Genomic DNA, 23,667 nt, shown 5'->3' on the forward strand with positions numbered 1-23,667 from the left:
GGGATGAGAAAGTAAATTGAAAAACACAAGAGCTAAGATATAAGATATACAGCAGGAGATAGGACAGTTTAATGGGGGGTGGAGGGTCGGGTGGGAAGAACAAACAAAGCATGTGATGCACAGTGCAGTTGCTCAGCACCCAATGACTAATGCCCAGCCAGTGCCCAAGCAACAGTGCTTCTTTCCCCCCCAGTTAGCCAATTCTCCCAGTTTCATTGTTCAGCATGATGTCAATTGTATGGAATATCCCTTTGGCCAGTTTGGGTCAGCTGTCTTTGTTCTGTCCCCTCCCAGCCTCTTGTGCACCTGCAGCTTCCTTGCTGGCAGAGCACTATAAAAAGCTGAAAAGTCCTTGACTTACTGTAAACACTGCTCTACAGCAGCTAAAACATGGGTGTGCTGTCAACATTATTCTCATCCTAAATTCAAAACATAGCACCATAACAGCTACTAGGAAGAATATTAACTCTACCCCACCAAAACACAGACAAAGCATTAATTTAATCTACATCTTGTGTGGCTATTGTGAACACAGTAGAGAAGTTTCTGCACTTTCTTTGGACTGTGTTTAGACTTAGCCTTTTAACACAAGTCTGTCTAGTTCATTCTTGTTGGAAAATAGTTTTGTTTGTTTGTTTTACCTTAACAGGTTTTTCCTGATGTGCTATATGTTTGTAAATCTGGCTTGTGCAGTTCAGACGCTTTTACGGACTCCCAACTGGAGACCTCGTTTCAAGTATTACCATTGGTAGGAGATATTCTTTCATTCAGAAGAATTAAAACTGCTTATACAGCCTTGATTTGTTAATTGCATTGCTGTAATTAAGCAAAATATCCTTTCTGACTTCAATAAGTTAGTATGCAAGAATGAAGATGTAATGGAGTATCATCTTTCACATATAGATAAAGAAATGGTGAAAATCTTCAGGAGTGCTGACTTTCATTTTTGTTATGCAAAAAGAGAAATAATCCGCATATACAAAAAAAAAAAAAACTTGTACAGAAAAAAAGAATAATATGTATCAGTTTGCTATGTAACCAATCAGTATTTTTTAATAATGTTATGCTTTAGCCATTGCTTCAGAAACTGAAGAAAAGTGGATACTTGACAGTCAGTGAGGTTGAACACAAAGTATTTTTCTTAAGTGACTTAGAACAAGTTCAGAATAAGATTTTCTTTGATTTTGAGTTGATGTTAAAAATGCATATAATTTTTTATTCACAGTGATTTGATTGAGAAATTTTACTGAGAAATTTTACTGCCAAAATTCTTTAAAAAGTAGATCCTTCAGGAGATAAACTTGACTGATTCTAGGATGTAAGAGTTGTTTATTTTTTCTCCTTTAGAAGCTAGAGTGGAAATGAAATGCCACAATTAAATCCCTGACACATCTTTTCGAATATGCTCAGTAGGTACTTATTAGTTTGGCACTTAAACCTCCAAATATTTCAGTGCCTGTATCTGGAGTTTATCATTGCAAATATTGTTTGCAACATCAAGAAGAAAATGTGGGTGTTGTGTCTTGTTGAGGTTGTTTGTTTGTTTTGTTTTGTCTTTCAAAGCCCCTCTTCTCCCAAATAATGTGGTTATGGAAGAAATAGTAGGAGGTCCAAAGAAAAAAAGCTAAAGCAGATGAATAAGATAAAGGGTAGCAAGAGGAGGATGGTCCATGGTAAGGAATAAAAAGCAAAGAGTTTTGACATGGCAGCTGCAAAGTTTGTAATAATTCGACAACACTTCTACAACCTGTGCCCTCCCTCAGAGAAACCAGTGAGCCAATTGACTCACTGTGTGTCTATATAATCGCTTCTGCCAGGCAAACTGAGTGTCAAAATGCTTGGTCAGAATTGGGTTGGGAAAATTTTTTTGTGTAAAAGCAGACTCTTAGGTGAAATTAAGCATGAAAGACCATCTGTTGCTTTTGTAGACAGGCTACATTTAGGCTGATAGAACAGCTAGAAAGCATTTCTTTGAACAGATGTGTTTGTACTCAATACTTGCATGGTAATAAAAAAGTAAACTAAATGAGCCAAACAAAAGTTGTCTCTTTATATGTTCTTTGTCAATCTAGTAAAAGCTAGCTCTGAGTTGAAAGGCAGGTGTGAAGAAATTCATGGTGTATTATCTGACTAAATATAGACACAAAACGGTCCTGTTCTGAGGTGACCTACATCTGTCTGTGTGATATTAGGTACAAAACAGGCATATAAACTTTAATCTGGAAATGTTTCTGTGACTTTTTCAGCTCAGTCTCTTTAAAGCCTTTGAAAGATTGTTTTCAGTAATCTGTTCTCCTATGTGTGTGTGTCCTTACCTGAGACATGCCACATTGTAAGTAGAACATACAATTCATTAGTAAAATTTAATTTAAATTATTTTTTTCTGAAATTAGCATAATGTTCTTCAGTATTGTTTGAGAAATCTTAAAGCTTAACTTCAAATCAACAGTAAGCAATGGCACGTTTTGAAACAGATCCTACTTAGAAATAATGGTAGAATTACAGAACTGGCAGTACTGGTAACTCTATTATATCTAGTTCTTCAATTACATTTATTTCACATAGGCTTCAGAATGTAATTTTTATAAACTAAAGCTATGACAATGTATTTTATATATTTAGCTATGAAATTTTTTGAAGGTATAGAGAGGTCGTTCTGGGAGTTGACTTAAGTAAGAAATTTACTTTGTAGAACATATGCATGTCTATTTAATAATTGAAAAAATGGTTTCTTCTAGGACTCTTTCGTTCCTGGGGATGAGTTTATGTCTTGCCTTGATGTTCATTTGCTCCTGGTACTATGCTTTGGTTGCCATGTTAATTGCAGGATGTATATACAAATACATAGAATATAGAGGGTAAGACCATATATCTTATGTATTCTATATTTAATGTATTTAACATTCAGCAAAAAGCTTTTTTATACAAAGTAGATACAACTGAAGCAACAGAAGGAAGTGTTCCCTGAAACAAGGTGAGAGCCATCTCTGTTAAGGGTTACAAGTTTGCCGGTTCTAATTTCTCTGGAAGCTCTGTTCCAAAGTCCTCAGCAGGCATAACTAATCAAAATAAGAACTAATATGGCTAGGAAGTTTTCATTTGAACAAAAAATATGGTGTCATATTTGATACTTCAGGTATATTGTCTTTTTACACCAAACAGGAACTACTACAAAAATATTATATTATCTTGTGCCAAAGCCATAAACCTCTACTCTTTTATGTAAACTTAGCACTTTTTAGAATCAATTGCACAAATCCAGAGTGCCCACTGATCCATTTTCTGAAGGCTAGAATTTAATTTGCAATATACTTTAAGAGCCACACCTGTAAGAAATGCTCTACAGAGAGTTGAAGAGCATACTCAGTTCATTAAATAATCTCTTCTAGTATTTATTTCTGTATTTATTTGTATTTATTTCTGTATTTATGATTTTGGTGTGTGCATTTTCCATTTCTAAGGAAAGATCCAATGCAATTCTATCTCAAAAAAAAAAAAAAAAAAAAAAAAAAAAGAGCAAGACCAGAAAATTGAAATGAGTCTAGTTATTCTGATGAGTAGTTAAGCACAAGTGTTCAGTAGATCAACAGATATAGATTGTTCCATGTTGCGGATTCTCCATCTTTTAATGCCTCCATTTCCAGGATAGACGCTTTCTTGGATATAGTCTTCCTGGATTATAACAGCTCTTGCTATTGGTTTCATTACAAGGAAATTCTTTTGCTTGTTTTAGCCAATAAGTCAGATCAGATGAAAGGAATTCTGCTTGTGCGTATATGTATGTATATACATACATAAAATATTTTGGATGTATATATATGTATATGTGTGTATATATCCAAATTCATATACAGATTCTCCAAACATTGGACCATAAGCTCTTGCATCTACCTTGTAGAAAGATTCTTTTTTTGCAGAAACTCAGTCACTCCCACTACAAAAGCAAAGGCAGATTTGGTCTGAGGAGTGAGCAAGAACCCATTCTGAAACAGTCTAAAAACTTCTGTCCGGACAAATCTCTCTCCCTGGGAAGAAGCATAAAGCTTCATGTTCATCTGTGAGAAGCTGGGAAGAAAAGAAAGTAGAGACAGCTTTAGGAGGGTAGGGTGGAGGTGTAACCCTAATACATAGGAAATGAAATTTTGTTTTTTTGTTCTACCACTTACAAGCAATTTAACAGGTTCTCATGATTAAAACAAAAATCTTGAAGTATAAAAGAGAGCACAATAAATAGTAATAAATACTTAATAAATAGAACTCTTGAAAGAACCTGAGACTGCTTCATTATTGATTATTGGTTAGTCTTCATTCATGATTTAAGTCTGTGAGATAAGTCTTTTTCAAGCATTCATGTAAAAAAAAAAAGGCAAGTTTGATTGTTTATGTTCTTTATCCCTCACTTGAGAAAATGTACTTAATTTGTGTAAATAAACTGCATCCTGTTTAATTAAATGTCTTCTGCAACACAAAGAGCAGAAAAAGAGTGGGGTGATGGAATACGCGGACTGTCTTTGAATGCAGCTCGCTATGCTTTGCTTCGTGTTGAAGATGGTCCTCCTCACACCAAGAACTGGAGGTAAAAGTCTATGCCATCTAAGTTCACATCATTCTAGAAATATGTAGATTGATTGGGAATACTACTGGTAAAGCTAATGGCCAAAGTGATATTCATCTTTAAAATAAAGTTTTTACTTGGTCATGGAAATGATGGCTTTGCAATTCTATTGTTTTACTGTGGTCAGTATTACTATTTACTATTGTTTTTTGTGGTCAGCATGTAATCAGCTTGGTAGGGAAATGTGTAAATTTGAACTGAAATCCATGACGTGGTTTTCTAAAATGCAGAAGGGTTTTAATGTTTTTTTATCAAGATTTTCAGATTCAAAGGAACAGTTTGCTTTGGTCCCACTGTCTCTAACGAAAGAAACGTGCTGCAACTCTGTAAGATTTCTATTTAAAAATACACAGAGGAGTCCTTATTTGTGGACATATGCTTTTGTTTTTGTTTTTGTTTTTTATACTTATGTTACATTAAGGTAGATGTAATTTAATAGCAACGTCTTTGAAAGTGCTTAAATCTTATTAAAATCTCACATTTTGGAGTACTTTGTTTGAAATGGGGATAAGTGTCCATTACTGTTTTTATAGTCTATTCCTTTTACTTGGTAAACTATCAATTTTTCAAAGCCAACACAAAAAAATATTTCAAAACAAAAGTATTTTCACATGTTGTCACTTCTGATATACGCAGTGCAAATTAAAATAACTCAGAGATCAGTGAAAGATACAAAAAAGAAACTGCCACTTATCACAGATGTGATTGTATCCCTGGGTACACGTACAACCAATGTTCTGCTGCTCTTCTGTGTGACAGCATTATTTGCATTATTTTACCTTTTCTTATGGGGCTGAAGAACCCAAGCAGTTACTAAAGAATCCATGAGCCATTGCTTGTTCCTAGCCTTTATATTGTGTATGAGCTTGACATCTATTGTAAACGTTAGTGTAAACGTTAACTTAAATGTCAACTAAAATAACTTAATGTAAATGTTAAATGTCTGCAGCCAGCTACAGATGACTTATCCTGCTATTGTGTCAACATAATTGTAGAACTAGACCTTCTTGTTCCATCTTAAGCTATGCTGGTGCTGAGGAGGGAAATACACTCCAGTTCTCTTGTAGTTCTTTTGAATTTTTAGTAATGACGGGAAAATTATAGAACTTTTGTTTGGGGACAGTAAGCAAATTGAGTATTGAATGAAGCAGAGTACAACCTCATTAAGTATGCAGATGAAACCAAACTCGTGCTGTCAATGCAGTCAAGAGTATGACTCTCTAGGAAGGACCTAAAGAGGTAGAGGTATGAGTCAACATGAACATCATGGACAAAGGCAAAGTCTACTCCATGGGACAGACTAGTGTTGCCATCCACCCACGGTCCCTCCCAGTCCTCCCCCCACAACTAGCACAGTACAATGGTAGCGGATAAGGATAGTGAAAAGAACCTGTTGTTCTGAGTGGATAGTAAGCCAGCAGTAGGCCTTGGCATTGCTGGACTGCAGCAACAGGAGCATAGCTAGCCTATTGAGGGGAAGTAAATATTCCTCTTTACACAACATTCATTAGAATATCTTCGGAGTATTTAATTCAGTTTTAGGCACCCCACTACCAGACAGACATCAGTAAGCAGCAGTGCATTCAGCAGAGGACCACCAGGATGCCTGGGGCACTGGAGCATGTCTCCTGTGGGGAAAGGCTGAGGGAGCGAGGTTTATTCAGCTTGGAGAAGGCTTAAGGGGAACCTAAAAGCTAGTATAACTACCTAGTAAACATCCGGTCCCTAAGAGGAGACTGTTGAAAAGACAGACTCTTTACAGCAATATATGATGGGAGAATGAGAGAAAATGCTAAAACGGAAAGGAAAAAAAATAAAAATTATGACAGTTAAGCATTGGTAGGTGTTGCCCAGAGGTGGTAGAATTTCTGTCCCTGGAGGTTTTCAAGATCTAACTGGACTGAAGCCTAAACAATCTGGTGTGCAATTCAACATTTAACTGCTTCAAGCTGCAGGTTGGACTATATAACCTCCAAAGGGTGATAGTTCTGTTTCAACAATTTTCTTAGTAAACCTATTCTCTTAGGGTAAGGTGTTGAGGATGGTGGCACATGTACCTGAAATGGTGTAGCTACTGCTAATTATGATTTCTGTGCTTAATGTTTGAATGTCTGCCATTGAATCTGCATTTTATTGCTTATTAATTCTATTTTTCCGGTTCTTCCCTGCTTTTTATGTATGTGTATGTGTGTCCTCTTATGTAATTTTTTTTGGCAGACCTCAACTTTTGGTCTTGTTAAATTTGGATTGTGAACAGTTGGTGAAACATCCAAGATTGCTTTCTTTCACCTCCCAGTTGAAGGCTGGTAAAGGGCTGACTATTGTGGGATCTGTGCTTCAAGGAACCTATTTGGATAAATGTACAGAAACTCAGAAAGCTGAAGAGGTATGTAAAAGATGTATTACAAACTCTTGTATTAGTATTTAAATGTTGAATCTGATATTTTGAATGAAACTGCTGTAAAAAATGTTTTAAAAAATGTTCTGACTGTCAGCACAATTTTGGCGTAATTTCATCCTCTAGATGTATACCTTATACTGCTTTCTACATTGTCCTAGAAATACTTAGAAGAGCTAAAGTTAGGAACAACCTTTTTCTGCACCTTAGTTGGTTGCTTAAATATAAAGCAACATCATTCTTTTTCTCTTTACTATTTGCCCCATATGCCCAATGATGGTGGGATGAGGTGGAAAAAAATAGCAAGTTGTCATATAGTTTATGATGACATCTAACTGTATTTACAAATGCAATTTAATTTAATTTGAATTTTTGTTGTTGTTGTTGTTTGTTTGTTTGTTTTCTGACAACCTGTATTTGACTGTGCTACCTATTTGGATTTACACGGAGATGTTTTTGTGGGAAGCACTTGAAAATATCTGAACTCTAAATTTTAAATCTGTCCCCTGAATGAAAAATGCAAGTTAATAGACTTATTTGTTCTGAATATCTGTTCATAAAAATTTGATTTTCAAAGCAAAGCAATTTTACATTTTTGTTTCATCTTAAACAAACTGTGTACTTCTTTGTATACTGCAGTAGCTCCAGTATTGGTATATGGTGGTAGTATAGATACACAGTTGCTTATAGAGTTCTAAAGCTGTGTTACTACTAACTTTACAGAGAAACAAAATATTTTTAGAAAACCCCATGTAGTCTTTTATCTCTTTCAAAAATGGGTAATATCTGCAGTATTACTGAAATGAGCAACAGTTGAACTGTCTACTGTTTTGATCCAAGGCGTCTTGAAATCTGTGTAAAGACTCCTAAACCACTAAATTATTTGGACCTGACACCTCTAGCATAGATAAGAATTTCTGAGAGATGGATCTGGGAATTAATTTACGGGAGACCTAATCTCTATGTTCTCAAGTCAGACCCTCTACTGTCAAGATCAAGGATACTGTTGCTTTTAAAACATAAATGAAGACAAATTTTAAAACAGTGTCTGAATGGCTCAGTGGTTTTGGAAAACATCAGCTAGAAAATACATTTTCTAGAAGATTTGTGGAAAATTAAAATTTCTTCTTTTTCTCTTGAAAATGATATATATATATATATATATATATATATATATATATATATATATATATACACACACACACCCTTGCAGATATTGTTTGTACACACGGACTTGTCAGTTTTGATACCAAGTTCTCAGAAGACTTTTTTTTTTTTTTTTCTATACTGGTATACTGAACAGAATTTCTTATGTGAAACCACACTAAGCTAGTAGCAATCATTTTGTAATCAAATGTCTCCTTACTGGTGTTTTATAGAGCTTCTCTTACAACAGTACTTTTTGATTGGAAGTCGTTGTGTGGTCAGTAACAGAACCTAAGAGCAGAGAATTGTGTTACTTTTTATGCAACAGTTCTTTGTCTGGCCTCCAGTTATCATGAGGAGGGAGATGGAGATGTGCTTAAGGAACAGCAGACAAGAGCACCTAGTGAGAACTTATGTACAGTGAGACAGAGATATGACCTTGCAACTATAAGGAATAAAAAGTGGGCAGGAATTCAGAGGATTCTCTTCTGTTGAGAGGAAAGTAGAAACAAGATGCTACCAAGGTAGGGATAACATTTTGAAGGACACTGTGGGCAGCATGAACTGTCCAGAAACCTCCTCTGAAACTGTCTGGCCAAATGCAGAGAATAATTTACAGTTCTTCAGTCCTCAGCCTTCTTTGTTTCTGACACAACTATGAAGCCAAAGAGCAAACCTAGTGACTCTGTCCACGGTTAGAAGCTGCTTCATCCGGAAGAAAACAGGAATGCATTAATGCTATTGTATGTGCTATTGAAGGTTATTTTGTGAGTCCAAAACCATCTATTCCTCTGAAATTCCAAACAATTTTCTTCTAAAACAAACAAAAAATTACAAAATATATATATATATATATTTTGGTGCTTTCCGTCAATACTTATTTTGGTGCATTGGTGCTTTTATTAGAAACAATGTTTATCTCCCACGTAGGTGATTGGTGATGATAGGATTTTCAAAGTCATGCTATCAAAACATAGGAAATGCCAAATCTGATGTTCCCTTGTCAACCTTAGAATCATTGAATCATTAAGGTTGGAAAACACCTCCAGGATCATCTGGTCCAAACACCCCTTTAGTACCAATGTCACCCACTAAACTATGTCCCTCCCTAAGCACCAGGTCCAACCTTTCCTTAAACACCGCCAGGGATGGTGACTCCACCACCTCCCTAGGCAACGTGTTCCAATGCCTGACTGCTTGTTCTGAGAAGAAATGTCTCCTAATTTCCAACCTAAACCTCCCCTGGGGCAACTTGAGGCCATTCCCTCTAGTCCTATCACTAGCTACCTGTGAGAAGAGGCTGACCCCCAGCTCCCCACAGCTTCCTTTCAGGTAGTTGTAGAGAGCAATGAGGTCTCCCCTGAGCCTCCTCTTCTCCAGACTAAACAACCCCAGTTCCCTCAGCCACTCCTCATAGGACTTGTGTTCCAGACCCTTCACCAGCTTCATAGCCCTTCTCTGGACATGCTCCAGGGCCTCCATGTCCTTGTACTGAAAGGCCCCAAACTGAACACAGTACTCGAGGTGCGGCCTCACCAGAGCAGAGTACAGGGGGACGATCACCTTCCTGTTCCTGCTGGCTAAGCTGTTCCTGATACAAGCCAGCATGCTGTTGTCTTTCTTGGCCACCTGGGCACACGGCTGGCTTGTGTTCAGGTGAGCATTGACCAACACCCCCAGATCCTTTTCCTCCGCACAGCTTTCCAGCCACTCTGCCTGTAGTGCTGCATGGGTTTGTTGTGGCCAAAGTGCAGGACCCAGCACTTAGCCATGTTGAACCTCATCCCATTGGCCTCTGCCCATGGACCCATCCTGTCCATGTCCCTCTGCAGGGCATTCCTACCCTCTGGCGGATTGACACTTCCCCCAACTTGGTGTTGTCTGGAAAACCTTGATGCCATGTGGGATGCTACTTTTAAATTATTAGGTTATGTGACTTTATGCTGATGTTTAAATAAAGGGGAGCCATATTGAAATTGAGGAGTGTGGGAACTGAATCTAGTCTGCTTATTTTATCATTACGCAGCCAGTGATTCTGACTGTGTGTTTTACCATGTTTGGAGCAGATAAATAGAGAATGTGCCTCTTTCTTAATGAGTTCTAAAATCTTTGTCATCCCATTTTCCATACCCTTCCAATTCCAAAAGAAGGACTTGCCATTCCATAGAGACAGTGTTTTCTCAGTGAATAAAGTTTTGACTTCACTTGGAGTAGCTTTTATTATCTTTACTTAATGCGATTTTACTCATATCATGTTGATTCTTCTTTGGAAGTAAAAGGCTGAATAACTAAACAAATGAAAAACCTCTGGTGTCTTTTCAGGGGTTATTTTGGGATTTAGTTACCATAGAATTGTAGCACCATGAAATCATATTTAGGTTGGAAATCACTATTGGGGAATTGGAGTGGCTCCTTGATGTTGGTTGTACATTGTGTCTAATGTTTTTCTCTTATGTAGTACTGTTATTCCTTATAGTATTTATTATCAGTGTTGTTGACTGTACTTCATGTGTAATCTTCCTTTCACACAGAATGTTAAGGCCTTAATGGGAGTAGAAAAGACTAAAGGATTTTGCCAGATTGTGGTATCTCCTAGTTTCAGAGATGGAATATCACATTTGATTCAGTCAGCTGGTCTAGGAGGAATGAAACACAATACAGTCTTGATGGCATGGCCACAGTCATGGAAGCGGACAGAAAATCATTTCTCTTGGAAAAATTTTGTTGGTATGTGTTTATTGACTCTTACTGTAGTTGTAATACAACTATATAGCTGTTGTATTTGCTGTGTGGGGAAAAATGTGAGGCTGAATATCCAGTGGACACTTGGTATTTCCCCACTTCTAACTTCATGTGGAGTGGGTACTCTCAATACTCAGTCTCTTCAACCATGGCTTCTCTTGTCCTCTTAGGCAGATTATTCACTAAACCCAGAATGTCCTCTTTCACCAAGGCAGAATCTGAGAGGATTTAAGCTCTTAAATTTAAAACAAACATCAACAACGACAATAAAAAAAAAAATACATATAAAACATTGGGAACGAAAGCTAGAAGTTCTTGATCAAATGTCTTATTTTCCCTTGCAGACACTGTACGAGAAACAACAGCAGCTCAGCAGGCTTTATTGGTGGCAAAGAACATCGATTTGTTTCCAACAAATCAAGAACGTTTTACTGAAGGAAACATAGATGTGTGGTGGATTGTTCATGATGGTGGTATGCTGATGTTACTGCCTTTTCTCCTTCGACAGCACAAGGCAAGGACAATGGCTGGGATTTCATTTTGTAATAAATAGTTCTAAATGTTTCTAATGAAATACTGTTCGCTGTGAAAGAATTATACTTGGAGATAGCAATCACTGTATTACGAATACTTATAAATAATGCATTTTTGGATAGGTTTGGAGAAAATGTAAAATGCGTATCTTCACTGTTGCTCAAATGGATGATAATAGCATTCAAATGAAGAAGGATCTTCAGATGTTCTTGTACCATCTTCGCCTGAATGCTGAAGTGGAAGTTGTTGAAATGGTATGTTACTGCATTTTTTTTTCACTGAAATTGAGACTAAACTTAGGAAACTGGATTTAGTCTTTTTGAAACTAACGTGTTAACATAAATACAACACTGAAAAGATTTTTAGGGAGTGATCACTGGTAAAAAAGACCAACTGTGCTTAGTCTAATAATCCCTGGCATCCAGCATGAGAAATGACTAATATGTCCATCTCTCTAACTGTTGTAAAAATATGTCTCTGGAATAAGGAATCTTCAGCCCCCCATGAAACTGTCTGTTGTTTTTGGCATTGTCAGTCTCTTTGGCACTGAACAGCAAGACAATGTAGCTACAAATTCATGATTCAAATTCAGACAAAGTAAATTTTGTATTTTGTTCTTTTTTAAACACCAGTGTAAACTGCTAAAAAGAAAGGGATAAAACTGTACATACCCATCTGGCAACTAAGGAAAAGCATAATTTCACTTTCAGACCTAAGACCAGAAATCTCTTCTCCACTCATTCTGAAGTGGTACGAAGGAGCATAGGAATGGGTTGTTCCTTTCAAGATCTTGTATTCTTAGAATCTTTTGAAATAGCTGACCTCTCAATATTTGTCATGACATAAAGCAGATTTAGACTGTTTTAAGAATCACTTAAATTAGCATAAATAACTTAGAAAAAAAAATGCTGTGCCATACACAGGTGAAAGAAGATGGACAGCATACCATAAGAAAGGCCTTGGTTGCATTGAAAGCCGAAGTCAGCATAGGAAGCACAGTTTATTCATTTCTTATGTGGGCCATATTTAAGCCTGAGAATCTCCCAAATGTTGAGATAGTTTAAATACCAGTGGCAGCACAGATAAGTGGTTGGGGTTGTATGAGTTTATTTTAGCTTTGAGCTCATGTGAGAATATATACTAGAGTTTCTTCATAAGTGCTTTTATAGTGAACAGTTCTCACTGGAGAAAGGGTAATGTGTTATGTTGTGACTCTAGACTGTTTCTAAAGACACGGAGTGTCTTTAGATAATAATAACCCTCACATGCTCAGGGGTTAGCAATGCAGACAGTTTGAACAAATGCCTTTGACCTTTCCTCACTTTTGCAGCCTTGTTGGAACAGAACAATGGAAAGTCTGTCCCAAGTACCTAAAATTTAGCTAATATTACATTGCTGTTGATATAGTATGGCAGTTTATAGTAGGAGATTGTCTTTATTCTTAACACTTCATCTTCAAACAGCAGAAATTGTCAATAAGATATACGTTTGGGATTTCTCTAATGCCATAAATGAATCTAGGGCTCAATGAATGCAATAATAAATGGGGTACAAGTGTCTAAATGTTGGTCATTTTTTGAGTGGTACTCCTCTTCTGATGTTTCTAATGCCAATCATTTTTGCAGTTTGAAAATGACATTTCTGCATTTACATATGAAAAGACACTTATGATGGAACAGCGATCCCAGATGCTAAAACAGATGCAACTATCAAAGAATGAAAGGGAAAGAGAGGTAGGAATTTCAGCTTGGTAAGATACTCTTTCAAAAATCTGAAAATCGTGTTTCTTAATTGTGATTTCTTATCAGTTTCTGACTTGTCAAAAACTTTTATAACTGTACTGTGTGTTACTTTCTCTGCAGCAGGTTTCACTTACTTGAATAAAATAATCTGAGGAAAAAAAAATCCCTATGTATTTGAATAAGTATACATGTAGTTTTCCTGGTAGCTTTGTTTGTTTTTGTGGGTTTTTGTCTGTGTGTGTATTTTTTTTTCTTTTTATATTTTGTGTTTTTTGTGGCACCAAAAGACAAAATTAGGCTGACTAGCTTGTAATCCTCTGAGCCCGTATTTTCTTCCACATGAGGATGCTATTTGCTGCTCCCCTACTCTTGTTAGTCCTCCATGGTATTTTGTACATTGTAATAACAAATTTTATGCAGCTATGTTTTCCTGAATATTTGTAAATTTATTTAAAATGATCTTTTTCACTTTTGGTTAGTGTTTCTCTCCACTCATTTATTCTGTTAACTATCCTATTATTACCAACACATTTTAGTGCTGTAAAAGTTATTAATTTGGCTGTTCTATCATTTGCAGTGATTTCCCTCCCATGCCAAATGAGAGATCTCTACAGTGTTTAACTGCTCATTCATGAAATAACTAGAATATTTGTCTTGGTGTATTTTGTCTAACGAGAATTGTAACTCATTTTACACCTAAGCTTTTTTGACATTAATCTTTCATGCCTGTGTAGTTCCTTTGTTTTTGTCCTTAGTTATCCTTTTCATTTTTGTAGGATTTCCTGAAGTTACACTGTATTGCTATAAAAATGTGCAGCTGTACATTTTAATTTCTTTTTCATCTGTGTCATAGCAGTTTCCTTTTGGTCTGAATCTACCTAAAATCTTTTTAGTAAAAAGCAAAACAAAACAAAAAAACCTCTTCTGTGCTTGTACTTCTTCAAACCTTCATCGAGATAATTTGTTTTTGTACATTGTTCTTTTCATTTTTCCTTCATAAGCCTGCTCATATACCTAAGGAATTGTCCTCCCTTCTTCTCTCACTTTTTTTTAAGTGAAATTTGCTTGATCTTAACCATGTGATGGCTGGGTTTTCTTGCAGAAATGGTGCACAGGAGACATTAGATTCTTCTTTTTTCTGCAGATTTAGATGCATCTGCTAAATGCTTATTTACTTGACTTTGTCAATAATGCTGCAAATTTCAGGGGATTGGACTAGATGATCTTTCAAGATCCCTTCCAATCCCTAACATTCTGTGATTCTGTGATATGGAAAAGAAATGTAGAGATAGATTCACTTCCTTGCTGATCTGCTTGATTGTAGTTGGCTTTTTCCTCTGGTTAGTTCTAACTGTTGGGGCAGGCAGCAATTTTGTTCAAGTTTTGATATGGCAGTCGTTCATCCCAACACTACTTGGTGTTGGGTTGTTCCACATAAGTACTCTTGTATAGATTGTAAGATTGACAGAAATGTGGACACATGTAGATGAGGAGCACAGCTATAGTTTGTAAATCCCTGGGGAATTAATCTACAGTTGTCCATACTTGCGATTATGACTGCATGAAATCAATTCATATGAGCCAACACACATAGGAAGGGACATGACCCTCATGAACACGTGAGTATTTGAGGTTCCCATAATGTTTCAATTCATGATTTAACAAATCTCTGTAAAGAGACTTTTTTTGAAACAGTTAGCAGTTAGGTACAGACCTCCACAATATATACATATATAAACAAGTGCCACATCTGTGAAAACAAACCAAGTGTATAATAACCGATGAGACCATATCTCATCTGTTTAAATGAGGACATTTTTTATTTTGAATAATACAATTGTCTGTTCTTTTTCTTTAGACTATTTTTGTCATTGGTAACCTTTTTGTCCCAGATTCAGAGCATCACTGATGAGTCTCGAGGCTCAATCAGAAGAAAAAGCTACTCTAGTCTACAGTCCATTGGCCAAGATGTACAGGCACTGATGACTAATGACTATGGAGAGGAGGAGGTAGCTGGACATAGTACTGGCTGTATAGGTCTTTCCCATTGCAACACTTAGTGCCACTATTGCAAACTGAACTAGAAACGAACATCTTGATTGTTACCAAAACAGCATTTCATAAATTTTAATTTTAGTATAGTCTTAATCATGCTATGTTTTTTTTTTCTCTAGATGATGTTTGTGACATGAATTGCATCCTATTTTGTCACAGTTTCGATTAAAAAATTGCATGTATTATCTGGGAGCAATTGGTTTTCTTAAGAGTTAGAAGCAACAATATTTATTTGCCTTCTCTCTCTTATACATTTTTATAGTGGATGTTTGATTAATAAGAACGTTTCATGCTTTCAAAGCATTGCTTTTCCTTTTTAGTTCCCTTACTGAAGTGCTGAAGCTTCTCAAAAACTATAGATAGGGCTTTTGTAAGTCATTACTATTTTTCTGCTTACTGAGCTTGAAAGGAAGTTGACTGGTGTTATCAGTGCTGTTAGTGTGCACTTGAAGTGTTGCTTATCTGTAAAGATGCATAGCCTAGTTTGTAGAAGTGCAGTATTCCTTTGTGTTTCCCTTTTTTCTTGAAGTATGGAATCATGCCTTTTATTACATGGATTTAATTTGTTATCAAAGTAGCAATAACAAAAATGTACCTTTTTGTCTCTGCATTTTTATCAAAATATACTATAGGTTCAGAATTTGTTTTGGCCTCACTGTCTTTCTAAAAATTGAGAACTAGCTTCCCCTAAAGCATAACTGAAATTAATTCATCTTACATTCGTTAGTTTGAAGTTTTAGTTTATTGGACACTGCAGTATAGCAGGTATAGTAGCTGCATGTATTTTGTTAACTTCTTCCGTATTCATAATAGCTACTGTATTCACAGTAACTTCTGATTTATACTCTTGACTCATTATTTACTTTTTTGGGGGAGATATGAACACCATCATACAGAGAGATGTGAACCAGAAAAATGAGCTCCAGGATTTGAGAATCCTCAAGGTTAGGCTAGGGATGGGAGAAATAATTTAGGAAAAACACAGGAGCACTTAGGCAGTTAAAACAGCTACAGCTACAGTCTGTGAACCACTGGGGGGAATCAGTGTTCTGAGAATGAATGCGGTTTTCTTATCTGCTTCAATTTTATTAATGTCTCTGATTGTGACTAAATGAAATGGGGTTGGCCTGTTCTCCTACGTGCCTGGTGACAGGACGAGGGGGAATGGGCTAAAGTTGCGCCAGGGGAGTTTTAGGTTAGATGTTAGGAAGAACTTCTTTACCGAAAGGGTTGTGAGGCATTGGAACAGGCTGCCCAGGGAGGTGGTGGAGTCACCATCCCTGGAAGTCTTCAAAAGACGTTTAGATGTAGAGCTTAGGGATATGGTTTAGTGGGGACTGTTAGTGTTAGGTTAGAGGTTGGACTCGATGATCTTGAGGTCTCTTCCAACCTAGAAATTCTGTGATTCTGTGATTCTGTGAAATCAATTCTTCTGAATCACCACATGTATAGAGGGGCAATGCCCCTCACTAGCATGAATAATCGAGGTTCTTGAATGGAATAGGGGATCCAATTCACAATTTAACAAGTATCTGAAGGTGGTTCCTAACTGTTAAAACTTTAAAAACAAGGAAGCAAGCAAACAAAAACCACAAAAACAATCATCCTTCCACCAATACCTATTTATTTACAATCATAAGAGTCTAAGGTACTGTACTTGGGATACTTTTGATGGAAATACAAAAGCCTATGGACAATGTATTATGATGGAAAGTAAACAAGAATTAAATATTCTATTTTTTTTCCTCAAGAAGACAAAGGGGAGTGGGAAATGGAGATCTCAGAAGCGTTTATACATGAGGGAATAACATTATATTCTTAATGGTTTGATTTACTGAGTTACTGCTATTAGAACAGAAGACAAGGCTCTTCCATGGTAAGACTGTGATTGGCTTTTGTTATGTAAAATGCATTTGTGTGCAGAAATAATCTATGCTCCTTCCATCAAAATGGAACATAGCTGGCCTTCACTTCAACCATGGAAACTCTAAAATCCACTGTTGTGGTTTTAGAAGTGTAATGGTCATGCTGCTAATTCAGATAAAGGCACATAAAATCTTTCAAGTGCAGTGCTTACAACATTGTCAGAGCAAATTAAAAATAGCAATTTATCTGATAGAAACCTGAGGAAGAATGAATACACTGTCCTACATGTTGTTCACTGTCTTAAGAACCTGGTATTAATAAAGATTAAACTCAGGTTGGATTCTAACTCACTTTAGTTCACTACAAGAATCATGTCCCAGCCCAAAAGTAGTCCTACAAATATAAACAAATAACTAGATTTTTACAAGCAGTTTCATTTCATGACAATGTCAAAACACTTTCTGATATTTGTTCACAAAATAAGGGGTCTTTTTCTGATTTTTCTTTTGCTATACTTCAGCAAAATTCAATTTCAAGGTATTAATAATCTATAATCTACAAATGATCATTTGGCTGAATTTTGGTTTGGTTTCTTTTGTGTGTGTGTCTATCTGTCTGCCTGTCTGTCTCCAGGCTCAACTGATCCATGACAGAAACACAGCCTCGCACTCAACTCCAGCTGTCAAAGCAAGTGTGGCTGCTTCTGTGCCAGAAAAAGTGCAAATGACCTGGACCAAAGAAAAGTTTGTAGCTGAAAAGCATAAAAACAAAGACACAAATGTGTCTGGTTTCAAAGATATTTTCAACATGAAGCCGTAAGTACATGTGTGATAGTTGGAGATTTTATTCGATTCTGTGTTTTGGGTATAGGGTTTTCTTGTTTGTTCGGTGGACTTTGGTTGGTTGGTTTGGTTTGTTGCTGCTGTATAGTTTTGTTTGTTTGTTTGTATTTAAGAGATTCATGTTTATTTAAAGTTGAGTACAAACACGGTCTTTCCATGCACTTCACTTAAATGCCATCTTTGTGAGACAGGCTGGGTGGAATGTCTGTAATGGACATTGTTAATATACATATAAAAATATTCATAATGTTGTGCATGAATCTCAAGTATGACAGACTTTAAGACTTTCAGCTTATGGATTGTACTAAAAAGCACAGATGTTTAATGCTTAATGGTAACTTTCATTTTCCTCTCTTCATCTGGATATCATTTCCCTTAAATTTACTGTTTTTTGCTGGGGTGGTAGAAGTATAAAGAATCAGATAAACTAAAAATCTTGAAAGAGATTTACATGATTTTTTTGAAAAAAATTGTTAGGTCTTCTTCCTCTAAAATGAGTATATAAGCACAAGTTCTATATTGTTTTATACGTATGTCTTGATATATTCAGTATTTCCTGGTGAAATTATGCTTTATCTCTAAATGTCTGTTAAAATATAAGTCACTTACTCAGTAAGAGCTACTGTCAGGCCTGAGGTAGTAGACCCACGAAACTGATGAAAGAAGGATATCAGCTTATTTGCTTCCTTCTTGTTTTGTGATTCAAGTGCATACACACATCTTTTCTGAGTTCTGTAAGGAAAGGAATTCTAAGCATGGTCTGGTCTATTCTTTGCCCATGCTCAAATCAAAAATGTTAATGGCAAGGTGTCGTGGTTTAACCCGGCTGGCAGCTAAACACCACGCAGCCGTTCGCTCACCCTCCCCCCTCCCTCTCTGGGACGGGGGAGAGAAATGGAAAGTGAAGCCCGTGAGTTGAGATAAAGACAGTTTAATAAGACAGGAAAATAATAATAACAAAATAATAATAAAAATAATAACAATAATAATACAATGGTGATAATAGGAAAGTAATAATAGTATGTACAAACAAGTGATGCACAATGCAATTGCTCACCACTCGCTGACCGATGCCCAGCCTAACCCCGAGCAGTCCGGCCCCTTCCCCCCAGCTAGCCACCCCTATATATTGTTTAGCATGACGTCAGATGGTATGGAATACCCCTTTGGCTAGTTTGGGTCACCTGTCCTGGGTCTGTCCCCTCCCAGCTCTTACTGCACCCCCAGCCTGCCCGTTGGCAGGACAGAGCAAAAGGCTGAGATGTCCTTGGCTTAGTATAAGCACTGCTCTGCAACAATTAAAGCATCGGGGTGTTATCAGCACTCTTCTCATCCTAAGCCAAAACACAGCATTCCACCAGCTACTAGGAAGAAAATTAATTCTGTGCTAACTGAAACCAGGACACAAGGGAAATTTAATGTCTAGAGAAAACATAGGACTTAGAGACATCTAATCTAAATCTAGGACTTAGAGACAGATTTAGGCACTAATTCTAGGTGTACTTTCTTAAAATCCTAAACTGTTTTGTGGATTTGCTCTAGGCTTTGTCGAAAGAATTTGCCTTCTGCAAATTCCAAACATCTTGCTCACTTTCTGGAGCTCAGAACAAAAAAACAGGTGCTCTAATTCTTAGACTTTTTTTTTTTTTCTTTTAAATGTTGGAAAGATTTCCTGTTTCTTTAGAATTGTACAAGGTGTAGACTTCAGGTAGTATTATTTAAAAACTACTGTATAAGATTGGGGTGGAAATTATGGTTTGAACTTGGTGTGCCAGCACAATGCATTGCTATTATTGAATTAACGTGTACCTGATAGCATAAAAATAATTTTTTATACGTTTGCTTCCCTTCCATGTAGAGAATGGGGAAATCTGTAAGTCTCTAAATTTCATTTCACTTAAGCAATTTTGGTTGCGTTCCGTAGTTCTTGTGGTGGTGTATACTGTCTGCGTGTTCCTAAATCATGATTTGCAGTTTGCATGTTGTTTTGTTCATCGTTTTTTATGTTGTGTTTTAGCATTTATCACTGAAAAATAGTTTTCTTCATTATCTGTTAATGTTTTCTTCTAAATATCATCAACTTTCCCTTCAAGGTAAGTCACAGCAAGTACTTTAGTTTCTAGAAGAATGCAAAATCTGACAGTACTCTTCTCCACAAGATTAAAATTAAAAAATAAAAAAAAAGTGAATATAAATTTGGTCTGGAAAAATAGCCCCCAGTGTGATAAGTTCCATTCTTTTTGTCCAAGTATTTATATCACAAAGAACTTTCACAGTCCATGAAATGCCAGTTCTGCCTCACTTCCACAATCCACATACAGAACTATAGTGAGTTCAGATAATAAATTGGGTATGGCACTAGCATATAAAAATCATAGAGTAGAATCAAAGTATCATTTACATTGGCAAAGACTTTTGATATCATCAAGTGAAACTGTCAGCCTGGCCTACTGAGTTCCATTGATAAACCATCTTTCTTAGTGCCAGATCCACACGTCTCTTAAATACCTCCAGGGATGGAAAAACCACCACTTCCCTAGGCTCAGTTCATTCCAACACTTGACCATCCTCTCTGTGAAGAAATTCTTCCTAAAATCCAATCTAAACCTCCCCTGGTTCAATTTGAGACAGTTTCCTTACACCCTGTCACTGCCGCCTGAGAAGAGACTGACAACCTACTTTCAGGTGGTTTTAAAGAGTGATGATGTCTTCCCTCAACCTCTTGTCCTCTAGCCTAAACAATCCCAGTTCCCACAGCCACTCCTCTTAAGCCATGTCTTCTAGTCCCTTCACCAGTTTCGTTGTTCATCTCTGCACACGTGAGCAACTCAATATTTCTCTTGTGGTGAGAGCAAATGAGCACAGCATTCAAAGTGCAGTCTCATCTGTGCCGCATACAAAGGGACAGCCACTTCGCTAGTCCTTCTGGTCACACTGTTTCTGATACAGGGCAGGATGCCAATTGGCCTCGTTGACCACTTGGGCACACTGTCAGATAATGTTCAGCTAGTTGTTGCAGCACTTTTAAGTCCTTTTCAACTGGGCAACTTTCCAGCTACTCTTCCCCAACCCTGTACTGTAGAAAGGGATTATTACGACCTAAGTGCAGTACCTGGCATTTAACCTTGCTGAATATTATGCAATTAGACTCTGTCTGTCGATCTACCCTATCTAGATCCTCCTGCAGAGCCTTCCTACTCTCAAGCAGATTAACAGTCCCGCCTTACTTGGTACTGTCAACAAACATACTGAAGGTCCACTTGATCTCATCCAGATCTTTTTTAGCAAAATGTTAAACAAAACTGGCCCCAGTACTGAGCCCTGGGGAACACAGCTGGTGACCAGCTGTCAGGTGAATTGAACTCCATTCACTGTGACTCTGAGCCTGACATCCAGACAGTTCTTCAGTCATTGAGCCATATACTTGTCCAAGCCATAAGCAGCTGGATTTTCCAGGAGGATATTGTGGGCAAGTGTCACATGCTTCACTAAAATCCATGTAGACAGCATCCACAGCCTTTCCCTCATGTAATAAGCAGGTCGTCTTGTCGGAAGGAGATCAAGTTAGTCAGGCAGCAGGACCTGCTGGCTGGATCTGATCACAGAATGTGTGATGACATTCAGGATGACATAACCTTCCTGGTACTGAGGTCAGACTGACAGGTCTGTAATTCCCTGGATTCTCCTTCCTGTCCTTGTTGTGAATTACAGTTACATTGGCTAATCTCAAGTCATCTGGGACCTTCCTGGTTAGCCAGAAGTGCTGGTAAATTATTGAAAGCGGCTTGGTGAGGACGTCTTCTTGCTTCTTCAGTACTCTTTGATGGATCCTGTCCAGCCCTGTAGACTTATGAGCATTTAAAACATGGGGGAGGTCATGTACAGCTTCTCATTGGATTATAGGGGCTTCAAGTCACTCCCTGTCACCATCTTCCAACTCAGGGGGCTGAGTACACTGAGAACAATAGGTCTTACTAAGTAAAGACTGAGGCAAAAAGACCATTGAGTACCTCAGCTTTATCTTCCATCTTCCATCACTATGTTTCCCCTCACATCCAACAAAGGATGGAGTTTCTCCTTAGTTCCCTTTTTCCTGCCGATGTATTTATAAAAACATTTTTCTTTTACTGCACTAGCCCATTTGAGTTCTAGTTAGGCTTAGGCCCTTCTAATTTTCTGCCTGCACATCTTGACAGCAGTTTTGAGTTGCCTGCTCCTTCTTACAGATCTCATGAACTCTCTTTTTCTTCCTGAGTGAAGAAGCTCCCTGTCCAACCAAACTGATCTTCTCCACCACTGGCTTGACTTCTGGTGCATTGGGACAGCCTGCTCCTGTGCTTTTAAGACTTTGTTATTGAAGAAGGTCTTCCTGGGTCCTTTGCCTTTCAGAATTGTCTCCATAAGGGACTCTGTCAACCAGATATCAAAATAGGCCAGAGTTTGCCCTCTGGAGATCCAGGGCAGAAGTTTTGATAATCACTTCCTTTACTTCACCAAGGATCAAAAGCTCTATTGTTTTGTGACTGCTTGCCTAAGATGGCCTCCAACCACTACCTCACACAAAAGTCCTTTGTGATTGCAAACAGCAGCTCAAGTGGGACACCTTCCCTAGTTCACTTCCTCACCACCTCTGTCAGGGATTTATCCTCCACACACTTCAGCAATATCTTAGACTGTCTCCCTTTTGCTGTATTGTATTTTCAGCAGACTTTGGGGAAGATCTCCATTAGAGCAAGATCTAGTGATTGTGAGACTTCTAGTTGCTTATAGAATTTTTGATCTACCTCTTCATCCTGATTGGGTGCGCTGTAATGGACTCCCACCATAACATCAGCCTTATTGGCCTTTCCCTGGCTCTTACCCAGAGACACTGAACCCTTTCATCACCATCACTCAGCTCCATGCAGTCAAAGCATTCCCTACTGCAAACGGCTACCCTACCTCCTCTCTTTCTCTACATATCTCTCCTGTAGAGTCTGTAACCATCTATCACAGCACTCCAGACATGAAAGTCCTGAGACTTAAGAAAAATTCAAGTTTACCTTGTGTAAGTAAACGCAGCATGGGAAATAGAAGCACTTAAACTGGGCTGATGAAACTGTTTTATTGGATGAAGTGATTGGAATTCCTTTGTGCTCCCCTTCAGGTGCTCTCCCACTGACACCTGTTCCGTTTCCCATCTCTGAATGTTCATTGCTGATGCTGACCAATAGAAGAGGACTAATGTTCCTCTCTCCCAGCAACCTTAAAGCTCTCTTCACCAGCTTGACAAGCCTGTAACCAAAGATACTTTTTGCTTTCTCTGACAGATGGGCCCCATCAGTCCCCAGTGATCCCTAGACCAGGTTTCTCAAAGAGTCCCATGGTCTAAACAGACAAATCCCCGTCTGTAGCACCAGCTGCTTTCAAAACCTTTTCCTCTCAGCAGAAGGATTGAAGAGACAACCACCTGTGCTCCAAGAACCTCTACAGCTGCTCCAAGGGCTCTGTAATCTTTCATAATACACCTTGGACTGCTCTCGACAGAGTCACTGATACCCACATGAAATAAAAGCAGTGGATAGTCTGTGGGCTGTACAAGGCTCGGTAGTCTCTTGGTGACATCCCCAGCATGAGTCTCTCATATGCAACAAACCTCTCTTGAGGTTAAGTCAGGTTGGCAAATGGGTGTTTCCATTCCCTGCAGAAGAGGGTTGCCTATGACTATCACCCATTGTTCTTTCTTGG

General features: G+C 37.7%; 1 protein-coding gene and 1 long non-coding RNA gene across 5 annotated transcripts in view; both read left to right on the forward strand.

Moving 5' to 3' along the window:
- Nucleotides 1-23,667, forward strand: part of LOC101790697 (solute carrier family 12 member 7) — an 87,204-nt gene that overhangs the window by 61,212 nt on the left and 2,325 nt on the right. For 3 of the 4 annotated variants that reach the window (XM_038174329.2, XM_072033228.1, XM_072033229.1), the window contains exons 14-22: nucleotides 650-748; nucleotides 2,739-2,858; nucleotides 4,472-4,576; nucleotides 6,833-7,001; nucleotides 10,691-10,886; nucleotides 11,246-11,415; nucleotides 11,558-11,689; nucleotides 13,061-13,168; nucleotides 17,732-17,913. In XM_038174329.2, coding sequence (XP_038030257.1) covers nucleotides 650-748; nucleotides 2,739-2,858; nucleotides 4,472-4,576; nucleotides 6,833-7,001; nucleotides 10,691-10,886; nucleotides 11,246-11,415; nucleotides 11,558-11,689; nucleotides 13,061-13,168; nucleotides 17,732-17,913 — 1,281 coding nt within the window. Of the gene's footprint in view, nucleotides 1-649; nucleotides 749-2,738; nucleotides 2,859-4,471; nucleotides 4,577-6,832; nucleotides 7,002-10,690; nucleotides 10,887-11,245; nucleotides 11,416-11,557; nucleotides 11,690-13,060; nucleotides 13,169-15,069; nucleotides 15,187-17,731; nucleotides 17,914-23,667 lie in introns of all 4 variants that reach the window. The other variant, XM_072033230.1, reaches the window with a different exon arrangement.
- Nucleotides 17,920-21,785, forward strand: LOC140001540 (uncharacterized). The gene is made up of 2 exons (XR_011806812.1): nucleotides 17,920-18,747; nucleotides 19,350-21,785. It is a non-coding gene; the product is annotated as an uncharacterized lncRNA (long non-coding RNA).

Source organism: Anas platyrhynchos, chromosome 2, assembly GCF_047663525.1.
Source record: "Anas platyrhynchos isolate ZD024472 breed Pekin duck chromosome 2, IASCAAS_PekinDuck_T2T, whole genome shotgun sequence".
In the NCBI taxonomy this organism is placed as follows: Eukaryota; Metazoa; Chordata; class Aves; order Anseriformes; family Anatidae; genus Anas; species Anas platyrhynchos.